Here is a 21,984-nt window from a genome sequence, read left to right as displayed (position 1 = left end):
ATTGCAATTGCGTGAGATGCTGTTCTTTTGACAAAAGGGCATCAAACTATTAAAGTCTGTCAAGGTAGTTAAGTCATCAGTTAATCCTGAATTTTACTGATTGTTGAATAACTACTCCCTAATGACAAAAGTAAGTGAAACCTCTGAGATGTTTTCTTATATCCATTTGAGAACAGATTGTTTTTTTTTTTTTTGTATTTGTATCCCTAGCACCTAACACAGTTTTTGGAAAATCGGAGACACTTAATAAATGCTTCCTGATTGCCTAAAAAGAATGGTAATTGGCCAGATAGAAATTCTCTTTCATTATAACTTTCTGTGACATGGATTCTAAATAAATCTAATATTAAAAATTGTATTAATTAGAAATTTTGTACATTTGAACTATGTTCCCCAGAATTCCTTTCTGTATTACCCAGCATCCTTTTCCTTTCCTTTACGTGCATGCTTACATTGTTTATTTAATTCCTTTTTTATTTAATTTATTTAATTGTTCTTTAATTCCTCCCTCTCATTCTCTTCTCTCATAACCAGACTGAGTTAGCTAGCTTTTCTACTTTAGTTATTATTAGTAAACTTTATTAAATATCATACTTAGAATATTGAATATTGATTTTAAAACTCACATTATGGTTTACCACAAAGAAATAGAATTCTCAAATATTTTTTAAGATAGATTTTCAGTAAAGTTTGTAAGTTTGCCTGGTGTCTCCACCCACCATGAGAGCCCAGTGACTAGGTCTTTCTGCACTTGTGAGATTCCGGAGCATCCTCCCACTGTAGCTGCTGTTCCTAAACTCTCCTGGCCCAGCTGTCTCCCAGCTTTGACCAGACACTGTCTAGGTAGTCCCTGTGCAGCCTACAGCCTGTGACAGCCCAAGACCAGAGCATGCAATTCTGAGCGGCTTTTTTTTCCACAGAGGGTGACATATAAAAATCCTTCTACCCCCAATCCCTTTCCCCACTCCACATTGGTTTTCCAGCCTGTCCTAGCCATTTTCAGCAGGGGGAACACAGTGTAGAACAGAAAAAAACTGCACTATTCATCTCTAATCCCTTCTAGTTTTCAAGCAGATTTTTTAAAAAAGAGCAGACTCTGAGCTCCAGATTAAGACTCCAGACAGAAGTTTGTTTGTTTGGGTTTTTTTTGCATTAGGAGGGAAGAGAGAGACCAAATCTGTAGATTAGAAGTCGGAGTTTTAAGGTTTTTAAAAGCCAGTCCTTCATATGCAAATACACTATTGTTCTACTACTAAATTTTGCCCTTTTTTGTTTACTCTGTAAATAAAATCCATTCAGTGTTTCTTTTGAGGAAAAATGCTGTTGCAAAGCATGTTAGAAGTTCTGGAGCTCTTAGAGCTAGCAGGCACATATTGGTTCTGTTTGATTTTTTTACTGGCAGCTTGAATATACATTGCATATTTCCCATTTTGTTTATTTCTGAAGAATATGCAGCAAGTTATGCTGCTTAAATTACAGACCAAAACTGAAATATTTTGACAAAATTTTGAAAATCTTAAATACTCTTAACATGCAGAATGGAAATTCTGCCCAATGCTTCTATAAGGAACTTCAGAGCTGTGGCAAAAGAAATGCAAATGGATGAAAATACTGAGGGAGGGGGAGGAAACTTACTGAGACTTGGAGGTGAATTTTAAACCTTTTCAGACTCCATTGTTTTATTGCTTGCTAACCATTTTCAATTTGTTCCCCTCCTTAACAGTGAAGAAGTCTACAGGAATTGGAAAAAAGGATTTTTGACTTCACTGCCTATGTCCCTGTCACAATTATTGTATATTTCTGATTGCTTTAAGGCTTAAATTTTTTTAAAGTTTATCTGTATTAATCTAATCAACATCTTTCTGTTACACTGAATTATTTTAAGCTACTATTAGGTATTAGATATATTAGATATTAGATATATTCTATTAGATATATTAGATATATTGTTATATTGATTTTTTATTTGTACCTTCCCCTATGTACATGCCCATAATTGCCATCAAAAAACCTCTGCAGTAGCAAAACCATAGGCATACTGCCGTTGTCACCTGATCCACTGAGATCACATGTTGCCTATATGGTCTTTTGTGCCTTTTAGCTATTATTAATTGTCACATATATGATTGATGAACTCCATCAAAACTGGTTACAATTCTATACAACTTTTGGAGAATTGAATTACTTAATTTAAATTGTAATTTTAAGGGGGTCTTCAGAAATGATTTTTAGATATCTAGTAGCTTCTGGAATGATATTTTTTCTTTATATATGAATTAAAAGATAGAGAACAAAATAGAAGTTCTTGCCAAAAACTTTTTTATTTAAAGCAGGAAGCCAAAAGTAGCTTCTGCATGTATGATATTTTAACTCTTCAGTTCAACCTGCTTCCATCAGAACAATCTAGATTTCTTGGTGATGTTATAGACCCCAAAAGGTTTTCATCAACAGTGAAAAGGTTTGTGTTTTTTTCTAGGCTCTTCTGCCAAATTTTGAAATAATGCCAGTAATAGACTTTGTTAAAAATATTTTTGCCAAGGTTGAAAGATTTGTTACATCTGTAGAATTTGTGACAAGTATCCATGAGTTCAATCCTAATAATAATGGGTTTGTTTGCTATTGTCATTAACTGGGCTATTGAGAATTTTGGGAATTTTGTTATTTCCTTTGAATATGCATTATCTACTGTATTACTGTTTTATTATGAAAATCATTTGCACTCACACTGTAGATCACCGCCAAGTTAAAAAGTAAATGGATCTCATTTTTGGGTGAGAAACCTTTGTATTCTACCTCTCTCTGGATGACACAGTATGTCACTATTTGTAAGTTATATATTTTTGATTTTTAAAACATTTTTTATTATTGTTTTTCTTCTTGCATGGGCAATATGATATTTGAGTTTTATTTTTTCTCTCCTTTTTTTTGGACTTGAAGCACATATTACTAGTATTGTTATAGGGGTGCAAATTGGTGAACCCCTGGGTTCAGGAAGGAAACCATTCTCAAGAATGAGAGGACTCCAAACTTAGCTTAACCGTAAAAAGAAAGATTTCTTAGTAAGATAGGATTAATGGCCAGCAACACAGCATGAGTGGAGCAGCCATGGGAGGCTCCCGCTGAATCCCTCAATCCTGGGGATTATATACTTTTACAATTGTGGGGACATGAAGCTGTCATGATGAGGATGTGATTCTAGAGTGGTAAGCTCTCAGGTATTCAGTGGGGGGGGGGTTTGGTCATCTGATTGGGGTCTGCCTGGAGAAATAGGGGGTGACCCTCATAGTTTAGGGGACAGATGGGTGGTCTGAGATATAACTTGATGTTATCGAGGAGGTGTATCTCTTTGTCTATCTCAACTTAAAGGAATTCCAAGGACAATGGTCTTTGCCTCAGGAGTCACAAGGGCAGGAAGGGGGAAGGGAATTCCCCTGTTCACAGCCTGTCTGAGTTTAGGGATACAGGGTCCCTGCCATCTCTGCACAATGCCCATATCAGTATTAAAAAAATTTTTTTTTTTTGATTTTGCACTAGGGTAATTTTAAAATACATTTACCCTAATGTCACTACATACCCCAAAAGCTTTAGACTATAGAAACAATGCCATTGATTGTTTAAAAAATTATGGTACTTTGCTTAATGAATCTGTCTTATTCCAGGAGAAGGGAACAAAAAGAGCCATTGCACAGTGCTGAAGAAGCACAAAGCTAACCTGAAAAGTGCCAAATGAGTACAAAGGTCAAAGAGACCAAATCCCAGTGGGGTTGATGAGATTTTGAGCCAAGACAAGAGGACTTGAATTTGTTTGGAGTTTGAGGTTGCGGCTGTTTTTGACATGTGTCAGAGGCTGGACTTCCCTGGACCACATTCTATCTAAGCACTTCACTTTGGCTGTCATCTTGGCTCTCATAATCTCCCTTTTCTCTTTCATAGTGCGGCAAACTTTCTGTAATCCTGGCTACTGATTGGGCAAGTGCATAATTACATAAATCACTTTAATTGGGCCCTGATTCAAGGACCTATTATAAGTTTATTTTTCCTTTACTCAGATTTTTTTAGACAAGACTTTGATTTTTTTTATATTTTAACCACAAGTTATTTTTTCTCTTTTGTTTGGATTATTTGATATTTTGGATGTCTAATACAAATTGATTCATATACCTCATAACTCAGCCATGCATCCCTGAGTGATACCTGTGTTTGTTATTAACCTCCTCAGAGGGAAGGACTATGTTATTGTTGTGAACTCTGATTTGAATTTGACTCTAACTTAGAACAAGAGACTACCTCCCAGAATCTAGAAGGCAAACTGTTTGGAGAAGGTGCCATGAAGATGACTACAGAGATCACACGCTACACCAGAAGATCCAGAGTGAACTATGGGATGTGCTAAATTGAACTATGGGGGGGGGGGGGCTTGAATGCATTTTTTTTTATTTTAATCCCTTAACTTCTGTGTATTGACTTATAGGTGGAAGAGTGGTAAGGGTAGGCAATGGGGGTCAAGTGACTTGCCCAGGGTCACACAGCTGGGAAGTGTCTGAGGCCTGATTTGAACCTAGGACCTCCTGTCTCTAGGCTTGGCTCTCAATCCACTGAGCTACCCAGCTGCCCCCTGCATTTGTTTTTAATGTATACTTTTATGCCAAAGAGGACTGCCCCCAAATTGGCTTTTTGTCAATGTAGCAATCATTGGTTTTGTTCTTTTTCTCTTTTATTTTCCTTTTATCCACAAATTATGCAATTTTTAAGTTGATTATGTTTCCATGATCCATTGGGGAGACTGGTCTCCTAAAGGATCATGGGGACATGTATTAATTAGAATTTTGTACCTTTGAACTATGTTCCCCAGAATTCCTTTCTGTATTACCCAGCATCCTTTTCCTTTCCTTTACGTGCATGCTTATGTTGTTTGTTTATAAGTTCTGTAACTTCTCCCTCTTGTTCTCTTGTGGCCAGGCTGAGTTAGCCAGCTTTTTCACTTTAGTTATTATTAATAAATTTTATTAAATATAATACTTAGAATATTGGATATTAATTTTAAAACTCACAAAATCCATGCCATGTTCAAAAATGGCCTGCAAGTAGAATCACCATTTAGCCAAACTTTAGATTGTCTACTGCTATCATTACAGGGTTACATAGATTGTGTTATAGTCCCAATGCATATTTGAATAAAATAAGTTAACTTTAATTAAGGATGGAAGGAAGGAAGGGAGGAGATGCAGAAGGATGAAGGAAAGAAAGAAAAGTGAAGGGAAGAAGGAAAAAAGAAAAATAGGAACAAAAGATAGACCAGGAGGAATCAAAGACAGATAGTATAGCTTTGAAGGTTATGCACTAAATTTTTTTCTTAAAGAAAAGTAAGTTTTACATAGTAGGATTTTGCAGTTTCATCTACAATTCTCTTACTCAAATATTTGGAAATGATACTTAAATTCAGAACTTTAAAACAACAAAAAACAAACTTAAAATAATTTCTATTCAGGCAAGAGATCTTAACTCAGTTCACTTCAACAGACATTTAAGATCTTAATAGATGTAGGGAATTAATATATGTGCCTAGTATCTAGAAAACAAACAAGTTAACCTACCAGGAACCTCTAGTTCATTCCTCAAGAATTCTACTTTGAAGTTGCTCATCCAGGGTGAGCACTCTTTAAGATTCCCAGGTGGTTTTGATTCCTCCTTCATTTTATTCAATAAACAGACAGCAATGTTGTTGAAGTCACTGTATTTCATAGTTAGTAGCTTTGAACCTCTTTTTCCAAAGTGTTTGTCAAACTCTTTTCCATAGGTCTGAAAATAATTTAAATTAATGTTCAGTGCATGGTTGGAAAAATGCCACAGATAGTTAACTGTACTATACATTTTTGGTACAATAACATTCTTATGATTATCTCTCATCACTTTCCACCTCTTAGAATCTCTAGTTTCCTTCAAAATTAAAAGTTTATTCCACTCCATGAGGGGTTTTTTTCTGATCCCCTCCCTCTAACTGCTAGTATTTCTCCCAATATTACTTCTATTTGTATGCATGTATACACACATATATATTTACATACACACACATAATATAGGAGAACAAATTCAGGCACAGTCTGACACATGCCCTAGATTTTGGGAGAACGTATGTCAAAGTAAATAGGCTCCTAATACACTAAAACTGTACAGAAGTCTTCCAAGAAGAATAGGAAGATCTAAAACATGATTTCTGAACACATGAGAAATAATTCCAATGAAGCAGAAAACAGTCTAAAGGAGTTAATGAGACCAACCTGAAGAAATCTAGGACGTTAATAGACTTAATTTTTAGCTTAAGTGATCAATGAGCATTTGATAAAAGATGTATCATTGAATCTAAATGAACTTTACATACATACCAGAATAAACTTCTTTCTAAAGGCCCCAAGGCCAGGAACTTGTGTGCTTCCTAAGGCTGCATACATCTCTTCATACATTTTTTCAATTTTTTTTTTATTTATAGGGGTTTGTGTCAGTTCACCTCTGACATCATCAGTCCAGTCCTACAAGGAAAGCAAAGTCAAGAGAGGGCAGTAGGGGAGGAGAAAGACTTAATTACAAAGCACACGTTTTACCTGATTTCTTTGTTTTGAGTTTATGTTTTAAAACTGCTATATACAGGACCACATGCAATAACAACATACTAATGGCATGGAAGAAATGGTTTAGAGCCTTTTAAGCAGTTACATCATTAGGAGTAAGGGAGAAAGGAAGGTAGGCATTTAAAACTGTCTCACTGCCTCTGGGCATCCCAGAGTGAAGTAATACCCTAGCATTGCTTTTTTGTTGTACAGTTGTGTCTGACTCTATGTATCTCCATAGACTTTTGTCCAAGGGGTTTTCTTGGCAAAGATGCTGAAGTGGTTTGCCATTTCCTTCTCCAGTGTGTCCCCATTTTAAAGAGGAGGAACTGAGACAAACAGAGGTTAAATGAGTTTCCCAGGGTTACAAGCGTTTGCACTCAGATCTTCCTGATTCCAGACCCAGGCTCTATCCACTGTACCAGCCAGCTTTCCCAGATGCTGTCACCACCCCCAAAACATAATCTGGCAATTATCGTATAGAGTGCTATTATTTCTTTTTACCTTAAAGAGCAATTCAGGATTAGAGAGCTGCTCTAAGGCATTAATAAAATCTTGAACCACTCCTCCTTGATCCAATTTACTTTTTATCCTATGAAAGAAGAAATTACTGATTTTAGGAAGGTAAGTATCCTCTCAAGATCAGTCTTTTTGCTGTAAATATCAGATTCTTGTTTTCATTTTAACAATGTTATATCACAGGCAAGAATAAAGCAAATACTTTATTTAACAGCAGAAAAATGTACAAGGCATTTCTTCAGCCAAAATTTATCATAGTGTTTTGGTTTCTGAAAAATAAAAGCTGTGATCTTCTTAAAAATTGATTGAAGTTTCTTTGGATATATACAATTTGATATTTAGAATCTTTCTCTAAATTTGTTCTAAGAAAAAAGTCACCCTAGTTAGCAGTTTCATTTTTCTTTCTTTCTTTTGTTTTTGTTTTTATTTTTTTTTTTTAATTTTAAACCCTTAACTTCTGTGTATTGACTTATAGGTGGAAGATTGGTAAGGGTAGGCAATGGGGGTCAAGTGACTTGCCCAGGGTCACACAGCTGGGAAGTGTCTGAGGCCTGATTTGAACCTAGGACCTCCTGTCTCTAGGCCTGGCTCTCAATCCACTGAGCTACCCAGCTGCCCCCTTCTTTCTTTCTTTTAAAAAAATTGTTTTCAGATGTTTGTTCAAAAGAAAAGATTGGGAGGTGGGCAGGTAGTAGGCAGGAACAGATGGTATACATCCAGCCTAGACATGTGAAAGGCAGTGACACAGACTGTATACAAGATATTTATTCTGCCTCATCCTCTATTTTTCTTTTAAAATTGCAAACAAATAAATCAACCAGTGATTAAAAACCTTTCCAGTTGGAAGCTAAAATATCAAAATTTTAAGTAGCTTAGTGTTAAAAAAACAAAACAAAACAACAAACTGTTAGCAGCTTAACTTTTTTCCTTTAGAAACAAACTTATGGAAAGAATGCTGTCAGCTTTGTGCCACTAAACTGTTGAGGCCTTTACATTGGATATCATGAACAATTCCTGGTACTGACCTCAAAAATGACACCATCTAGTCTCTCTTAGCCCCAATATGAATGACAATGATTTGGGATGAAATACCCTGACTTGGCAAGAATCTGGTCAGACTAGAGGAGAAAATTTTAAGTAAGAGGAACAGAGGGTGCTTTTAGAGAAGTGGGGAACCATATAAGAAAAATTGTTTTTCATGGAAAAATTCAATGGTTCATTATTAATTTGATGTTTTATATTCTGTAGCAGCCTATGCAACACGGTCACCTTAATTCATGCACAAGCTATTTTTATTATATTAACTGTATAGCAAGCAACATTTTATTTTATTTTATTTTTTAAATTTAAATTTAAACCCTTACCTTCTGTCTTGGAGCCAATACTGTGTATTGGCTCCAAGGCAGAAGAATGGTAAGGGCTAGGCAATGGGGGTCAAGTGACTTGCCCAGGGTCACACAGCTGGGAAGTGTCTGAGGTCAGATTTGAACCTAGGACCTCCCAACTCTAGGTCTGGCTCTCAATCCAATGAGCCACCCAGCTGCCCCCAGCAAGCAACATTTTAGAAACAGGATACAACTTGTTTATTTTACTATGCCTGTTATCATTAACTGTCTCTAGGATTTTGTCAGAAAAGTATCTGTAATATCACCTTGCCACAAACTCCTTCTTCTTGTGTCCAGCAGAAGTGTCTTTAAAGGAATAGTTTTCACTACTTATCATGAAAGGATAGATAATAGCCTGTGGATAGTTGTCAGCAATCTCTGCTATGGTGTGCTGTATGGCCACCGCTTCTTCTTTATCGAGCAAAGCCATCATTTGGCTGATCCAACCAATAAACTGCCAGCAGGGAATGGAAGACATCTAAAACACACACAAAGTTGTCACTAAAATAATTTCTGTAATAATTTTGGGAACTATCAAAACATAAGTCCCTGGTATTTTAATACTTATCTTTAAGGACAGCAAACTTCTATTTCTTCACCAAAAATACAAAAATATGCTATTTGTTTAAATGGCGGTGGTAGCAAAAACAACACTCCATTTCTAATAATAATAACTAACATTTGTATAGGGTTTTTCTTTGCAAATATATTAAAGAAGGAGCCAAAAAGTTATATAATGTTTGCGAACCAACTCAAAAAATTTAATCTTAAAATAGTATTGTGTACTTATTTCAACTCAGAGAATTTGTTTTCATTAGAGTAGAATAATATCCCTTTTAATGATATAGATCACAACTCATCTCTGTACTAGTAGTCCTTTTTTTTAAAACCCTTATTTTACATCTTAGAATAAATACTGTGCACTTGTTCCAAGGCAGAAGAGCGGTAACAACTAGGCAATGAGGGTTAAGTGACTTTCCAGGGTCACATAGCTAAGACATTATCTGAGGACAAATATGAACCCAGGACCTCCCATCTCTAGGCCTAACTCTCAATTTACTGAGCCACCCAGCTGCCCCCCTAGTAGACAGTCTCTAAGAATTGCTGTGGTTAAGAAATGGATCACCCTACAGCCAATTTGTTGATCAACAATCTCGTAGGCTGGTTTCTGGATGGAAGACACACGATCCATCATTATGCCCATATTCCTGGGCTTTCAAGTTTGGTAGGTCCCAGGAGAACTTGTTTTTTGCTGATGATACCTTTGAAAACCTAGGGTCATTTCCATGCTATAAAGAGTTAAAGAACAGGGCTTTGACGGAAGAGACTGCATCACTAAAGTATATCTCTTTAATGATCACAGTTATAGATTTGTTTCAGAATTCAATGTGTAAACCTCATGTTTTCTAATGAAAGCTAAGCATAATCATAGATGTTAGAACTGAAGAGTACAGAGCTCATTTGGTTGAGACCTGTAACTTCGTAATTAAACTAAGGGCCAGAGAGGTGAAATGACTTGCAAAAATTGAAGAACATTACTAGGCTAGGACCAAGGACCCCTAACCTCTGGGCCAATGCTCTCTTTCTACTATGTGATTCTTGCCCTTTCCCCTCTGAAGACAATATTCTTCAAAAAGCATATTGTAACAGTAAAGCCTTTGTGAAATTATCTAACACTCAATATTCAAGAGTAGATTTGATTCATACAAATTGCTTTCTCCTCCTCCTTGCTTTGTCCACTTATTGGTCATTAGCATTTTTGTCAGCTCCAAGGCAAAGCAAGGATAAAAGATGTAATTCTAAGTTATTAAGTTTAGAAGCCATTTATGAATTCCCACATTCCTACCAGCACCCTGCATTGCCTGACACACTTCACCAACAGGTAGCTGATGCCCCAATTTTTTCCCACTGTAGGACATTATTGGTACACCTGAACCAACTGTCCTTGCTGGACTTCAAAGGGCAGAGCAAGTTCCAGCCATGTCACTGGAGAAGAAGATATGGTAGAAAAGACCCACAGCCATTATACTGTGCATCTCCCTTTATTTTCTGCAGTTGAATTTAAAAGACAGACAAAAGAATATAAAAAGTGGTCATGGTGGTAACAGTTCTCTCCTAACCCTGCCTCCTGGCAACAATGTTCATTATGAAATCTTCCCTGATCACACAGCTCAAAGGACACTCTCCCACCTTGAGCTTTCCCAAAATACTTTGTCTGAATCTCCTTTGCTTCACTACTTCCCAGCACTCCATCATACCCCACACCTCACATGATACTCATCTAGGTAAAGGTTGTATCCCTTGCAGCAAAACATACTCTCTTTAAGAACAGGGACAATATCAATTTTTATCCTTATATCTCTAACACTCACGACAATACTTTAGACAGAAATGCTTAACGTTTGATGCAATGACACTGAATTCATTTGGTCTATTTTTTAGCAATAACTCCCATGTATAAAGGAAAAATTATAATTTAACCTTAATGTCCAACTGTCTGATCATTTGGGTCGCTCAGTTTTTAAAGAAAATCCATGTCCCAATCCCAACATGCCCATGACTTTTACTTTTTGGTTTGTTTTCAGACATATTGTTCCCTCAACACCCATGGGGAAAACAAGGTAAATGTGGTTGTTTATTTATTTTATAGTAACATGAATGAAATATTTTTATGAAACCAGGAAGAAACCAAGCAAAATTAAATTATGAGAAAATGCTATCCAATAATTATTACTATATGAATATATTTAAATATAAATGGGACTGCTTTAAAATAAAGCTCTCATGTTAAGAACAGAACTTACGAACCTCTTTTGTCATTAGGCCCAAAGTTTCTTCTGGATATCGTTCTAGAATTTGAAGCAGTCTAGGAAACTTTAGCCTGGCTTCTTTAGAATTTAATTTTAAAGCTTTCAACATCTTGTCCACCACAAGTGCAGGATATGTCCGCAGCTCCACAGTATCAATAACTATCAAAATAACACAATCAAGAAAATATGTTACCAAAACTCTATTCTTAACTTATTTTCCCCTTTGTTCAGAGGATAACAAACTTGAGACTGAAGATAAAGCCCTCTCCTTGCTCCATACTCTGGTGTCTTTTCTACTCTATTCACTTCTTACCAATGCACATCAGACACATTTTTGGACTATGAGAAAAAGGTTTTATCTCAAAACAACATCTTCTCTATTAGATTATCTGTCCTGCATGAAACATTATCATGTCCTGGGCAGAGAACATAAGGAGCATCTGCTGGTTAGGGAATTTGTTCCAGGAGTAAGATGCAGACCACATGAGTCACAACCACGAGGGAAAAATATGAAAGTTTAAACCATGTAAATGAAAAGATAAGAGGACAGCTGGAATCTGTTCAAATGCAGACATTCTTTCTAAGGATGTCATGACCACTTTGAAAGCTATAAAGCTTGTCACAGAACTTTTGCCATTATTTTCTTGTATAATTAATCAATGAGCACTTGCTAATACCTATATGCCAAGCACAACACTCTATTTAAATATAATTTTATCTTTTATATGTATAGTAACTTTCAAAAATGAACATCTACGTTTTGCTTAATTTCCCACTGGATAAGTGCCACATTCTGCAAGATCACTCTTCAATGTATTTCCCCAGATTCTCTCTCACCTGATGTACTTTCTTCCTCTTTACGGAGATGTTTGTCACAGAAATCTACTAAAGTCATATAAGCATCTATGACTCCAGCTACATCGGCATGCTCAATAGTATGGGGCTGGACTTCTTCTTCAGCCCTCTGGGCAGCTTTAAAAAGATATTCAAATGCTTTTTTGTGCAGACCTCCAATAACCTAGAATTCAATCATGACAAGACATAATCTAGATGTGTAACTCTGAAACTTTTTTTACAATGACATTTTCTGTTAATAGAGAAATGAAGTTCATTTTTGTTATACTCTTTAACAGCAAACTTCATAAGTAAAGATAATAATCAATGACCTGAAAAAGAATAAACAAAAATTCAAGCCAAAGAACTTCTTACTAAGAAAACTATCATCAAATACCAGCAAAGGAAAAGAGTGCCTGTCACATGTGTCTCTTGTTCTTTGTGGAAGACTGAGATACTGTTGCTCTTTAAGTGGTAAGGAAGAGATAAAAACCAAGACTGCTTACCTAAAAGACATGGGCTTTCCACCACTGACCTCAAAGAGACAGGACACAGTTAGGATATATAAAGAGGTTATTTTAAAAGAGGCACAATAGAGGAGCCTGAAACTTAGTGCATGTGGTTGCAAAGAACTGGGTCTAGAGCAGTGATGGCAAACCTACGGCATGCGTGCCAAAAAGGGCACGCATGCCATTGCCTGCCAGAGGTTGATACTAGAAAGTCTGAGAGACTTGGGGCGGAGCTGTTCCCCTCCCCTTCTCCATGCGCCTGAAAACATTCCTCCCTTCCCTTGTCCCTCTGCCCAGCGGCCAATAGAAATGCTTCCTCCCTCCCCTGCCTGGGGTAAGGGAAGGACATGGCACTCAGTGTGGGGAGTGGGATGGGGGAAGGCCCGACACTCCATCTCTAAAAGGTTCACCATCACTAAGTTCCAAGGTAAACAAACAAAAACATTCATATAACTGAATGAAAACTAAATGAAAAACACATTGGTTTTGTCCCCAGTTTATCCCATTGACTAGTAAAGATTTTTAATAAAATTTTAATTGGAGATAAATTTGCACAAATAAACAAAACAGCTTTTATCAAAAAAAAATTCACTACTTAGGTTCCATTTCATACAAATCAACCAACGTTTTGAACATGGCACTTTAGCTACAAAGACAAAATCAAACATTTTCTTTATCTTAAAGTAGAATATAGCTTACTGGGAGGATAAAACATCTAAGTATATACATGGTCATTTGAGGAAGGAGGGAGCACTAAAAAAAGAAAATCAAGGGAATCAAGAAAGGCTTCCCACAGGAAGCAGCACGTGAACTGAACCTTAGAGGAAGCTAGGGATTCTAAGATGAGGAAGAGAATTCCAGGGACAAGGGCAGCACAGAAGCAAAAGAGGAAATATCAATTTTAGGGAACAGCATGAAGGCCAATATGTAGAATGTCTAAAGGAAACTAATATGAAATAAGATTGGAGTGGGGTGAGAGGGAGAGACAGAAAGAGAAAGAGAGAGAGAGGGAAAGAAAGAAAGACAACAAAAACAAGAGAGACACACAGATGGAGAGACGGAGGCCTAGAAATTCAGAGAGAAGGCAATGGTAATGGCTGAGGGGCTCAATGAGGAAGGTCTGACCTGTGGTGGGAATCCCATGAGTGGAGAGAAGACACTGGATAGAAGATCTATTGGGAAGGTTGATCTAGCAGTCTGGGTGTGGTGACACACAATAATCTCTGCTATGGTGGGGAGCTGAGGTTCTCAGATTACTTGGGTTTGGGAAGTCCAGCCAATCAGGTGTCTATATTAAGTCTGGCACCAATATGGGGAGCCCCAGGGAATGAGGTGCCAAAACAAGGAAGGGCAAAATGATCAGGTCATAAATGGACCAATTATTAGTAGAACTGGGCCCATGAATGGCAGCTGTACTTCCAGCTGCTACAAACTAAGGAGATCAAATCTTAAAAAATGGCTCTATTATAAAGGAATTGTCTAAACCAGAGGTTCTTAACTTAGTTTAAAACAGTTGAAAAACTTTAAAAATATTTTCATAACTATTTCAATATAACTAGCTTCCTTAGTAATTTTATGTACTTTATTTTATATAATTAAAAACAGAGGCCCATAAGCTTTATCAGAATGCCAAAGAAGTCCATGACACAAAAAAGGTTAAAGATACCTGGTTTAAATTGAGCTATCACTTAAAAGTTCAGTCTTTATATCCAAAATTCCAAGTAGCTATAGAGACAATAAGTGGACATTTGCTGATTTTCATTCATTGAATTTTAAGAGATAAAAGTTTTAGAACTGAAATCTTGACCCATAATTGCTACAACAGACTTCACTCACATATTTATTATTACTTTATTATAACAAAGACATGTGATATCTTAATTTTTCAAATTCTGGCAATGTCTGTTGCTCCTGCATGACCCATAATTCGTGTCAAATAAAAGCAAAAGATATTTTTGCTTTTCATTTAGTTAGTCTTTTTTTTTTAATGTTCCACTATCCGCCCCCCCCCCCCCAACTAAGGCTATGGATGACTAAGAAATGTATTTAGAAAACATATAGTGGTAACTGATAATACTATTCCATTATAGCAAGAAATTTAAATTCAAACATGTGTACAATATTAAAACATTAACATTCAATTTCCCATCATTATTTACCTTCTCAGTATCCTCAGAACTGGTTCCAGACAATTCTAAAACTTTTTTAGCTTTACTTTCCTCAATTTGGGCAAGACAAGTTGGCTCACTGCTGAGTGCACTAGCCATGACGTTGTAAGTGATACCCAGGAGAATGTTCTGATTACGGAAAGCCAGGCTATTCTTGCTTTGATAACTTGATGTGCTCTCATCTGCTGGATCACCCAACAACAACAAAAAAGAGCTAAATTTTTAAAAGCAAATGAATCCTGCAAATTTAAAAAAATTTGTAGAATGCAAAAATTATGTTTTAAATTAAAGAACTATTCAAATTAAGGTGCCTAGAAAAGTGAAATAATATTAAATAAGAATTGCCTTCCAGAAAAGATTAAGGACTGATTTCACACTGATTGACTAATTGCTTTTGAGTAAGGTTTTCAATAAACATTTTTCCATTGGCAATAACCCTATCAAAATCCAAACAAAATTAAAAGTAAAAATCAGCCTGCAATCAAAAATTTTTCATTTAATTGGCTCAAAATAGTTGTGATAAATTATATTTGATTTAAAGAATCTTTAAGAGTAATAAAAAAAATCGGGCAGCTAGGTGGCTCAGTGGATTGAGAGCCAGGCCTAGGGATGAGAGGTCCTAGGTTCAAATCTAGCCTCAGACACTTCCTAGCTGTGTGACCCTGGGCAAGTCACTTAACTCCCATTGCCTAGCCCTTACCACTCTTCTGCCTTTGAATCAATACACAGTACTGATTCTAAGACCGAAGATAAGGGTTAAAAAAAATAGTAATAAAAAAATCACAGATGAAAATATGACCACAATTGGGGGCACATGTAGAAGTAGATGGAGAAGTAATAATACTGAGTACTCTACAAAGTTGGGTATAAATAGAATCCTAGCAAAAAGTTTTTTCTCTTCTCAGTTTCATAAGCCACCTCTGGGTATAAATAGAATCCTAGCAAAGTTTTTTCTTTTCTCAGTTTCATAAGCCACCTTATTAAATATTCTAAATCTAAAAGGAGAGGCCGTAAAGGTTATGAATTTGTTTTTAACAACACTTTCTTTTGAGATTAAAATGCTCAGCAGTAATATCAAACTGAGGCCCACAATATTTTTAGGAAGAAGGGAAAAGTTCCTCGATTTTTCATCTTAAAAAGAGATCCAGGTTCTAAAAAGTTACTCTGAACCTGCTTCCTTGACACCAAATTTTCTTCTCTTTTCTTTAGGAAAGTCATTTTTCACCAGGTTTTAGAGATTGTCTAAAAAACTAAATTATTAATTGTCAAACATCCTAAAAAACAAATACAAAGAAAGGATTCTTATAAAAAAATGATCCATAAAAGAATAACTATATTCTATGGAAATGTGAAAAAACAGAGGTAGGTTTTGTGCAAAAGAATATAAATACCCAATAATGAGACTGTTTTCAGCACTGTGAGAATCTGTTCAGAACTACTCTGAGTCTGACTGCGACTGTGGCTGAATCGACAATAACTGTGAATCCATTTCATCAGCCAGTCTTCTCTTGTTTTGGATTCTCTATGTAGCTCCTTTAAGAGTTTCATGGCAACTGAGAAATTGTTCTATAAAAACACAAAAAGTATAATTAATTACATAAATAACTCAATTCTGTACCTATACAACAAATAACTATTACGTATAAAGAATAATATGAAAGGCTGAAGGAATTAAAAATGAAAAATGCTAAATTATTCTCATAGTATCTGTCATCTAGTAGAGAGAGTATATATTCAAATAATTGTATAGCTAGGTCTCTGCAAACAATGTATCCCATGAAACGGTACCAACTTTTCAAATTCATACTATTTAAAATTTTAAATATGATCAATGGTTCTAGCCCAATGGAACTATGCAGTGTAAATTAGTGTGACAGGATTAATTATTCACAAATTAAATACATAGAAGTCAGAGGGGCCTGTGAAATTTAAGGAAGGAATCTAGCTGGGATGTTAGGAATCAGAGAAGAGGTAATATGTGAATGGGACTGGAAGAAAAGATGGGATTGTCAATGGGCAAAGATAAGGGTATGGAGATGGAGGCAGTTCCATACCTGGGTATGTCTACTGGCAGAGGTGAGAGAAAAAACAGGATGATACAGGAAGACATTCAGTGTGGATGAGACATAGAGAAAGCCAATACCATGAAAGAAGGCTAATGTTAGAATGTGGAAGAGACTCTAAGCTACAGAAAGGAATTGTGTGTTTTATCTGGTAGTCTAAGTGGAGCCCTTGAACATTTTTGAGCTAGAGAATAATTGGATGTCAGCATTAAGAAGAAAATTCTGTCAGCTGTGTAGAAGATGAGGCAAAGAATGGGGGCCACTGGAGAGAAGGATGGAAATCATTTAGAAGGCTATTACAATTACCCAGGTGAGAGGCTATAAAGATGTGAACTGATGTGATAGCAATGGAAAAGAAGAGAAAAATGCCAAAGCTGAATTTGGAAGACTGAATTGGCAGGATTTTAACAATAATTTTAAGTGAAAAGTGAAGGAGATGGCATAGTAAAGTATAAATAAGAATTGGCACCTGAATGATGTGAGAAAAAGGCGAGATCAGCAGGAATGTAGAATTAAGTTTTAGGGAAATATGATGAGTTCAGTTTAGGACAAGCTAAGTTTGGGTATAGTGGTGATATGTGGCAGGTAGATGGGAATATGGGGCTGGAGCCTAGTGAAGAGATCAAATTAGAGATATATTTTTGGGAGTCATCAGTTTAAGATGGGATGTAGGATGAATAACCAAAATTGTTACACTTGGGCCCCAAAATCCAATTCATGACTACCTGGGGAAGCCATGGTGGGCAGCAAAGTGTAAGAAAAAGACTTTAAGAGTCTAGTGGTCTGGAAGCTCAAGATGAGGGGGCAGTATGATATGGCAAACAAAAACCCTAAAACAATCTTGGGCTGAATTGAGAGATATAACTTCAGGAATCGAGGTAAGAGTACCGCACTTTACTCTTGCCTCAGCAGACCTCATCTGGAGAATTTATACTCAGTTTTGTGCATCATGATTTAAGAAGGACATTAATTAGAGAGAGAGTATCCAGGATGATGAAGGACCTTGACAGCTGTTTCAAGCATCTGAAGGGCTGTTGTGTAGAAGAGATCAAATTTATTCTGATTGGCTTCAGGGACAGAACAAGGAGATAGAAGCTGCAGAAAATAAATAAATGAATAAATATTCAGGCTTGATGTCAAGAAAAACTTCCCAACAATTAGAAAAATCCAAGAATGGGATAGGTTATCTCCAGAAGTGGTGAATTCCTCCTCCCTGAAGATCTTTAAGAGGAGACTAGATGCTCACTTTAGATGTATAATATATTCGTGATCTCCTTCATGAGGGTTAAACTAGATGGTTTCTGATGTTCTTTCCATCTCTCAAATTCTATGATTCTACATACAGTAGAGAGGTGAAACCAAAGGAGTGAATAAGACTGTCAAAACAGAGGTTGTTGAAAGAAGAAACAAAGTTCATATTATAGAGCCTTTGGGGTGTACTTATATTCAAAGAAAAAAATAGTGAACAAACCATTGGTCCTAAAGGATCAAGTAGTTGTGTGAAAGCCAAGGGAGTAAGGGAGGGGTAGGAATTCATCAGTGATATCAAATGATGATGTAAAAAGTTCAAAGAGAACCACTGCCATTAGATAGGATATTAAAAAAGAAATAATTTACTTTGGAGGAGCAATTAAAGTAAATTGAAAAGAATCAAATTCAGATCTCAGGGGACTGAAGAGTAAGTAATCTTTCTGTAAATTTGTCATTAAAGGAAGGAAAACAAATAGGATAATATCTTGAGATGTGGAATTGTGGCTTTTAGCTTTTTTTCTTTTTTTTTTTGATAGGGGAGAGCAAACTCCATAGGCAGAGGGGAAAGAATCAGTGGAGAAGAAGCAATTAGACATGAGAGAAAAGGGATTTTTAATGCAACAGTATCTAGGAAATAAAGGAAGCAGATGGGATCAAAGGCAAAAAAGTTAAAGCAGGTGCCCTAATCCTATGGGACTGAGGTTAATGGTGAAAGGACAGGCAAACTCAAAAAGTATGAAAGAGGGAAGCTGAGGCAGTTCTGACGAATGGTCTCAATATTCTTAATAAGAGAAGGTGAAGGTAAAGTTTGGACATTGAAGAACCTAAAAGTTTGGAAAGCAACTGTGGGATGTGACAAAGAATCAGCATGTCAGTCAACAGATGGGCAAAAGGATTTATTAAGTACCCACTATGGTAGGCCATGCGCTGTGAGAAGTGCTACAAATAGGGGGACCAATCCCTGCTCTCAAGGAGCTCAGACTCTAATGAGGGAGAAAATATATACAAGATAAACTGGAAATAATCAACAAATGGAAGGTACTAGAATTAAGGAAGATCAGGAAATGCTTCTTGCAAAAGATAAAGGATCTGAAGGAAGTCAGGAAATGGAGATGAGGAAAGAAAGAATCCCATGAGTGGAAGACAGATGGCTAGTGAAAATACATGAAGTCAGGAAATGAAATGTCTGGTGTGAAGAACAGAAAGGAGGCCAAGGATGGAAGAGAATGTGGGGGACAGAAAAGTGTAAGAAGACTGGAAATGTGGGAGAAGGACCAGGTTATAAAGGGCTTTAAATTCCAAATGGAAGGTTTTATATTTGATGCTAGTGGTAAAGGGGAGCCACTGAAGTTTACTGAGTAGAGGATGAAAAGGTCAAGTATGTACTTTAGGAAAATAGATTTTCACAGCCAAGTAGAGGATAGACTGAACTGGGGAGACCTGAAGCAGGGAGGACACCAGCTATCTGGCTATTGCAGTTCCAATGTGAAGGTATAAGAGCCTGCACAAGGTTGCTGGGAGCATCAGAGAGAAGGGAGAGTGGATGAGAGATGTCAACAACAGAGAGTCAACAAGATTCAGCAACTAATTAGATGTGGGGGAGAAAGTGAGGAACTGAGGATAATACCAAAGTTCTGAGACTTGATGAAGAGAATGGTGGTGCCCTCAGAAGTAAGGAGGGTTAAGGAGAAAAGATAACAAGTTCTGCTTAGGACAACTTAAGCCAGAGATATCTACAGAACATCTAGTCTGAGATGTCTAATAAGCAGTTGGAAATGTAAGCCTGCAGTCAAGAGGTGAGGGCTGGATAAACAGACCTGATTATCATTTGCCTAAGGAGGAGAATCAAATCCATGGGAGCTAATGAGATCACAAAGCAAAACCAGAGATGAGGACAGACAGAACCTGGGGAGACCATTCCTCCCTCACTGTTAATGGGCAAAACCTAGATGATGACTTGGCAAAGAAAACTAGAAAGGAGTTGGTCAGAATGGAGTGAGAAGCAGAAGAGAGGAGTATTGCAGAAACCTAGAGAGAAGAACATCAAGAAGGAGGAGGATTGAGAAAATGTTATTAGATTTGCTAATTAAATCATTATTGGTAACATTGGAGATAGCAGTATTAAATGATGAGGTTAGAAGCCATCATTCTGCAGGGAGTTAGTAAGGGAGTGAGGAAAGGAAAACAGCAACACTGATTACAAACAACTTTAAAGCATAAGAGGAAGAAGAGTTACAAAATGACAGCTACCAGGGATGGAGAGATGAAGGCTTTTTAAAGATGGGGGAAACATGGGTATGTTTTTAGGCAGTATGGAAGCAGTCAGTAGACACAGAATGAAGATTAGTGAGAGAGTGGGAATGACAGAAATCTATTGGAGGAGATGGGATGGAACTGGATCATTTGTCCAGGGAAATAGATTGGAGCAAAATAGGAAATAGTGGCAGAAGACCCTGGTCCCCCACCTACATTTCTAGTCTTCTTACACCTTACTGTCTTCTGCACACTCTTCAATCCAGTGGTATTTGCCTCCTTGGCTTCCTTTCTGTTACTCGCGTAAATGACATGAGATGAAGAGGAAGGGATAAGAATGAAAAAATGTGAAATGAATGTAAATAAATAAAAGGACTGCTATTCAGCAGGGAGGATCCACTGGAGTTTAGAAAGCACAACATTTGTAGTGGAACTAGTTATTATTGGTTTTTTTGGATGCAATTTACTTTTTTTGGATGGTGCAGAATCATAATTTAAATGGCATGAAGAATGATCTGTGATGAAACATATCTGAATGAGGTAGAAGGACAATTATCTTCAATTTGCAGTTCTAGACTGCCTATGGTCCTAAAAGGTTAAAAAGTTAGCCTATGCTTACCCAGGCAGGGTATGTCAGAGCAGGTACATGGATCCAAGTTCTTCTAACTCTAAAGTCAGCTCACTATCCATTTTACCACATTGCCTCAACTACAGGGATGGAACTTTCTAGCCATGAAAATGGATTACAGTATTACTGTAAGGTAGAATGTATATTATTGCCTCTATTTTATATACAAAGGAAATAAGGCTCAGAAAAGTTGATTGTTTTACCTATAAACACAATCTAATAGATATCAGTTAGTATGTGAACCTAGATATGATTCAAAGCCTAGAGTTCTTTCTACTACAAAAAGCCTTGAACTTACAAAGGAGATAAAGCAAAAGGTAATTATTGAAATTATAAAGGGATTATCTGATTTACTATAGGATACATCAAAGATTTCCTTTAAATTACAAGATGCCCCACTATACACTATAGTTTCCTCATCTGTAAAATAAAGGTGTTGGATTATATGCTTTCCGAAGTGCATTTCCAGCTCTAAATTCTATGATCTTATGAACACTTGCCAATATATGCTTAATACTTATTATAATAAAGTAACAATTCCTAACTGTTACAGAATAACTTCTAAACTTTGCAAGTGTAGAGTTGAATTTTTTTCTCCTACGGATCACATTTCAATATTTTTTATGAGTTTCACTAATTCTCATCATCTCCCTTTTATCCAAAAGAAAGAAACCTACCTTGTCAATTAGTGATTAAGAATGAATGTTGGGAAAACCAAAAATCCATCAAAACCCAGGAATTTTATAAGTGGCAACAAGTGAATCTGGATTTGTAGAAAGGGCAAGAAAGCTGACTGAGGTAAGAAAACCTCAGCTAGAGGGTTTTAGTGAGAAAGATGTAATTCTCAAGTTAGATGAGGGTGGTACATTAGGGAATGAACTCAAAGAGTAGTTTAGAAAAGTTCCCCAGAGAAACAAACTTGGAGCAAAGGATTCAAAAAGAGCTAGACTTTAGCTTGA

General features: G+C 36.6%; 1 protein-coding gene across 1 annotated transcript in view; it reads right to left on the bottom strand.

Annotated features, from left to right (window-relative positions):
* PRKDC (protein kinase, DNA-activated, catalytic subunit) overlaps window positions 1-21,984 on the bottom strand; it is a 176,941-nt gene that overhangs the window by 16,151 nt on the left and 138,806 nt on the right. Inside the window, exons 71-78 of the mRNA XM_044682793.1 lie at window positions 16,222-16,396; window positions 14,822-15,012; window positions 12,157-12,337; window positions 11,318-11,478; window positions 8,776-8,987; window positions 7,110-7,197; window positions 6,384-6,527; window positions 5,595-5,799 (exon numbers count right to left, since the gene is read on the bottom strand). Coding sequence (XP_044538728.1) covers window positions 5,595-5,799; window positions 6,384-6,527; window positions 7,110-7,197; window positions 8,776-8,987; window positions 11,318-11,478; window positions 12,157-12,337; window positions 14,822-15,012; window positions 16,222-16,396 — 1,357 coding nt within the window. The remainder of the gene's footprint in view (window positions 1-5,594; window positions 5,800-6,383; window positions 6,528-7,109; window positions 7,198-8,775; window positions 8,988-11,317; window positions 11,479-12,156; window positions 12,338-14,821; window positions 15,013-16,221; window positions 16,397-21,984) is intronic.

Source organism: Gracilinanus agilis, chromosome 1, assembly GCF_016433145.1.
Source record: "Gracilinanus agilis isolate LMUSP501 chromosome 1, AgileGrace, whole genome shotgun sequence".
Lineage (NCBI taxonomy): Eukaryota > Metazoa > Chordata > Mammalia > Didelphimorphia > Didelphidae > Gracilinanus > Gracilinanus agilis.
This window is presented reverse-complemented; position numbering and strand designations above follow the sequence as displayed.